General features: G+C 35.4%; 1 protein-coding gene across 1 annotated transcript; it reads right to left on the bottom strand.

Moving 5' to 3' along the window:
• Window positions 1-1,568: 1,568 nt before the first annotated feature.
• LOC140792428 (uncharacterized) lies at window positions 1,569-5,529 on the bottom strand. The gene is made up of 7 exons (XM_073143427.1): window positions 4,978-5,529; window positions 3,295-3,391; window positions 2,581-2,648; window positions 2,334-2,447; window positions 2,073-2,235; window positions 1,839-1,985; window positions 1,569-1,754 (listed from the first exon to the last, which is right to left on the bottom strand). The coding sequence occupies exons 2-7, from the start codon at window positions 3,367-3,369 to the stop codon at window positions 1,728-1,730; spliced, it is 594 nt and encodes a 197-aa protein (XP_072999528.1). The 5' UTR covers window positions 3,370-3,391; window positions 4,978-5,529; the 3' UTR covers window positions 1,569-1,727.
• Between the last annotated feature and the right edge of the window lie 273 nt (window positions 5,530-5,802).

Here is a 5,802-nt window from a genome sequence, read left to right as displayed (position 1 = left end):
AAGCTAGGGTTTATCTGAGCTTCGACCACTGTTCGATTAATATCTCAAGATCTAACCATCCAAACCCTGCAATCTTAGATTTGTTGGAAAGCTTTTTTCAAGGACAACGATTAGATTATCTACAAATTCTTTTGAAAGTCACGTCTCTAATTTAGTCCAGAACCATTTTGGATCGAATCAAGCAAGTTCATAAGACATCCATCACTAACGAATCAAATGAAGAAGATGAGGATCTTGCTTTACTTATAAGAAAATTTAAAAGATTTCTAATTAAAAGAAAGCAAAGTTTACGAAGATCACAAAAGCAAGACGAAACCTAGAATGAAATCATTTGCTATCAATGCAAGAAGCCAGCCACATTAAATACAATTCTCCTTAACTAAAGATGTTAGGTTGTACTTACATAATTGACAAATTATATTTCAAAATATAATTTTTATTCATATAATATGTCTAGATTTTATATATGAGCATATGTACAAGTTATGATAAACTAAGAGATGTTTGATGAAAAATATTGAAATAGAATATTAATTTTGAAGTCAAAGTATTCAGAATGATTTTAAAATCATCATTGAAATGTTCAAACTTTGTAAAATTTAGGATTTCGTGAGACTAAATTTGACTTTTTTTTTTTATAAGATATATAAGGGTTGTGATGCTCTAACCCTAAAGGAGGTCGGTATTAATTAGAAGACGTATATATTTATCTCTAAGAGTTTTTCTTATTATAAGAGGTTAATTAGTTTGAATATTACTTATTAGCTTTATTCATCAATAAGACCAATATAGTAGACAAAAATCCTAGTTTGTTTTCGTATGCTTTGATACAAAGGGTTGGTTGAGTCAGTTAGGTTGAGTAGAGTCAAATCTAATTAATTAATTGCACTTATTACTTATAAACTAAAATTAAAACTACTAGTCCCACGAATGGAAGCCGTAGACTAAATTTGATCCTACGTACTATAAAAAGTGGTTATACGTTATTTATCATAAAATGAACCTTGGTAAGGTTAATTTTTTTTCATGTATTTACTATTTAATTATAACTATTTTTATAAGAGTAAATCTAACCTAAAAACTCTAACTCTATCTTCAAACCCTAGCCACCATTTTTCTCTACGAGCCATCCACTCGTACAGCAAACCTCCATCACCTCACTGCCGAAATTTCTATTTCTATCCAATTTCAACTTTCCTTCACTATTTCATTAATATCATTTTACTCCCAATCTCAAAAATCACTTTATCCAAAGTTATTAGATCCAAAACTCATAAAACTATCAGTCAATTTTTATTTCTATCCATTTTTTTATCACTGTTTCATTAATATCTTTTCGCTCTAAATCTCAAAATTATTTTATTCCAAAATATTAGATCCAAAACTCATGAGGCTACCACTCAAAATTTTTAAAATTTTCCTACGAATTATTCTATCCAAATCTAGTTCATTTTAACATACTTGTCCTTAACTGCATGTATGTTTACCCAGTTCCGCTCTGTGAGGATCCATTTAGCCTAGATTATATCATATTGCTAATAGTAGAGTAAATTATTAATTAGCGATAATGACTTCAAATGAAAGGCTATGCTTCTTTCTACTCTTGCTCTTCAAACAATAAATAAAATCACGGCAATCATGTTGCTGGTATGTCCAACCTTCAAATAATTAGTAGCTACAAAGTTGTGTCCTCGAAGACCACAAACTATTAAATGCAATTTAGGATTCTACTCCAAAAACTCTTCCATCAGACCCTGCAAAATTTTCCAAAAGGGTTCAGCATTAGAAGGAAATATATATAGATAGCAAGAGGATTGTCCATGCTGTAGATAACAAACCTGCGAAATAAACTGTTCAGCATCAGTGCGCCCAAGAAAATGCAACGAATGCTTCGTCAGAGATATAGCATGATCACCAAGACAAACATTTCCAATGTCCTCGAGCACCCTAACTCGGATGTAAGGATCCTTGGGAGGCACCATATCCTAAAAATGCATCTGACATTTTCTCAGTAGAAAATTCTCAGTTCCTATGCATATAGACGAGTTAATGAGAAAGATATGGTTACTTACCACTGTCAAATCAAGATCGAGCTCCGACATGTATGACTCAAGGGCTGCAGACTGATTCTTGAAATACTCTTCTTCTGAATAGTTGAGCTTTTCTTGGATTTCTTGAGGAAGCACAGGACCAACTTTCCATCTCAAACTCCGAATAACTTCTGCTCGGTTGAACCTGTGGGAAATCAAAATGGATGCATATATGATCTCGACTTTACTGGAATACTAAAAAGAGCATTCAGGGAGAGAGATTCTGTAATGATGTTTGCTTACATATAAGCCATGAGACATCTTTTATTACGGGTTAGAGAAAGATGATGTATAACTGCACCAAAGTGATCCTCGTTTCTAGTTGTCTGTATGTCTAAATTTTGATCCTCGATTTTTCTGTTATCAAGAAGAGAAAAATAGAGTTGGTAGATCAGAGATCTGAGAAAACTAGAAATCTATAAATTATTAGTACAACAAGCATAAAAACTGCTTCCATGCATTCTATGCAGTAGAAATCAATATAGCATACCTAATTAGAGACTGAAGCTGTACATTATGCTCATCGCATTCTTTTATAACTTGCTCAAATGTATCACTCTGTAAGGTTATATAGCACTTGTCAGAAAAGCAATAAGTAATCTAAGATTGCTCCAGACAAATTGACTAACTATTAAAATTTCTTTGATGATAAAAGTGACAGAAGCAAGACAACATCTAGGAGGTCTGAGATTTTTCTGACAAGAAAACAAGAGACATTGGCATGAAAGTTGTATAACTTGAATAACTCCCATGAGAGTTGTTAAAGTGCTCCTCCTGATTCATAGAATGGCAATGATGAAATGATGAGAATATTCCTATGATGAGAGCCTACGGTAAAATTCCTATTATGGGAACCTACGGTAACAGAAGCAATACAACATCTAGGAGGTCTGAGATTTTTCTGACAAGAAAACAAGAGACATTGGCATGAAAGTTGAAAACTTGAATAACTCTTGAATAACTCCCATGAGAGTTGTTGAAATGCTACTCCTGATTCATAGAATGGCAATGATGAAATGATGAGAATATTCCTATGATGAGAGCCTACGGTAACATTCCTACGATGAGAGCCTACGGTAACATTTACACAAACAACCTACTAAAGGCATTACAAGCAACAAGTATTACTTGAAGAATGTAAATCACTAATATCTAATAGAACACATAAAAGGAAATTAAAAGCAGATATAAGGAAAAAGCTCACATTAAATGCTGTGAGTTGCCCAGTTTCGCAGGCAGCTAGTTCTTTCAATAGTTGGGATGCTCGTCTCCCATACATCCTGACTTTGAAATACACACGCCTACAAAATGTCCAAGAAAATTTGAGATCAAAACCATGGTATAGTAACTTCCTATGCGGATCCCGATCGTTATAAATTACAATGATGCATAGAAATTACTATGCCTACAAGTAGCTATCTAATACTAGTTATCTCTATTTCCCAGATGAATATATCTCTGCTCAGTACAGCAAAATATATAGGCAACTACCATGATGGCGTGGACACATATAAATAGCATAAAAGGGAAAAAAACAGAAATTTGTGCCATCCTGGAATTTGTACTAATCAAGGATAAAATTAACCTCATTCAGGATGGCACAAATTATCTGGAAGATGTTATAAGAGAAGAACAGCATAGGGTTAACTAGAAATATTAGTAAAAGATGCTCAATACATGTATTGGAAAAGAACATTATCCAAGCTACAGCTGAGTTAGGAAATGCTGGGACTGTCAATCAATTGAGACTATACATCTGATATCTTAACCATAATGCAGCTGCAAATGGAGACTTGCACAAAGGTCAACTTCAGCTCCTAAGTTTGCACATGTTTCATGCCTGGTATATGTCATTTGTAAATGATACTGTGCGTCAATTAGAGTAGCACCAGTGTAATGGAAGATTACTAAATATTTTCTGGTCATCAAATACTTTACAAAAGGCAAAAGTAAATCAATGTTATAGCACCAGGCATGGATAGCTGTGATGGTCGGCACGCTCCGTGCCAATAATGACACAACACTTAGCATGAGGTGTTCTAATGGCACACCCCCATCCGACTCGTGCCAACTAGCAGAGGAGGCTTGATCAAGAAAGATGTCAATGTGACTGTCATAATTCAATATGGACTATTTACATGCATGGTATGGTTTTATGTTGCTTAATTTCCTAGGCAAGAAAGATGTCAATGTGACAGTCATAGTAAATATATTAGACAACCCAAATTCGTGCACAAGTTATATAAATAAGTAGTCCATATTGAATTGATGGCATCTTAAACAAGAAAAAAAATATTCTGAAAATTATAACTTATAAAGTTTATAAGTTAAGCGAGTATTATAGAAGGCAATGATTCTGAAGAAAAACTTTCTCAAAATCATTCCAGCTATCCTACCTCAACTTCATTTTGTTTGTTTTGCCATCTTGAATAACAATATTACTGTTATCATCTTGCACTAACGCACTTGTAAATGCCATTGCAATTTCCTATACTGTAAGAAAAATAAGATGACAGACTTGATACTTCTCCTGTTATAGAAAGAAAAAAGTGCACATAAAGGAAGACAGACAGATACAGCAGTTTTTCTTATCTAGCCTTTTGCGAAAGGTCACAAGCAAATCAAAAGGGCAAAACCCACATTCTAAAACACCAGAATGGGTAGGACAATCTAACATGAAAAGGTCATATTATAGCATCTAGCAAGTCTTAGATAACACGAATAAATAAAGCGTAACAAGAAACCATATGCATATTGAAGAAGCACAAAATGGCAAAGGAGGTATCTTTTATTTCTAAGAGCTGCAACATGCCATACTTTTGAACATGACCCAAATCACCGAAGCACCAAAAACGGAACAAACTACAAGGCATGAGCAAGAAAGTACCTATTTCTCAGGAAGATCACAGAAAGGAGACTTCTTTGGTTACGCTTCTTTGCTTCCCGAGCTCGAATCAATTCCTTCCGGGGCTAAAGTCCCTCTTTACTCCACCCAAAAGAAAACCCCACTTAAGAAATCATCAAATGTCAAATAAACATCGACCAAGAAAGGTTTAAAAAGTAAGAACAACCAATCAAGCACAGAAACAAGAAGATCAATTGTTCTTCTTGAGAAAAATGGAAAATAAGATATGGCTATTGGGGAGGAAGAAGAAGAAGAAGAAGATAATAAGGCCTTTTGGAACGAAGCAAGACAAGTCAGAGAGAGATGGAAGCGGCGGCCTGCGGATGAAGAGGGAAAGTCGTCGGAGAGAGATGGAGGCGGCGACCAGCGGCTGAAGAGGGAGAGACGTCGGAGAAAGATGGAGGAAGCGAAAGGCGGATGAAGAGGGAGAGACGTCGAAGATAAATGAAGGCGGCGTCCGGCGGGTGAACTGAAGAGGGAGAGAGATGGAGAGTTGTCAGAGAGTGACGGAGAGAGACGGAGAGTGACGGAGAGAGATGGAGAGTTGTCAGAGAGTTAGGATTAGTGAAGTTAAATTGTTAATGGGTCCGGTCGGGGGTCGGGTCGAGTCAGGTCGGGTCGGTTAGACGGGTTTGGTTTACTAATTATTTAACTAGTTATGAATATTATGCAAGTTAATGAATAACCGCCATTTGTATGTATTCGAGAAATTTATCTATAACTTTATCCATGTCCTAATCCAAACTTTCCTTAAAACCGCCATCAACTTGCCACTGTCCTCCCTTTCTTCTTCTTCTTCCACTCCCC

The sequence above is a fragment of the Typha latifolia genome, chromosome 7, assembly GCF_019914945.1.
Source record: "Typha latifolia isolate L0001 chromosome 7, TyphaL0001v2, whole genome shotgun sequence".
Taxonomy (NCBI): Eukaryota; Viridiplantae; Streptophyta; class Magnoliopsida; order Poales; family Typhaceae; genus Typha; species Typha latifolia.
This window is presented reverse-complemented; position numbering and strand designations above follow the sequence as displayed.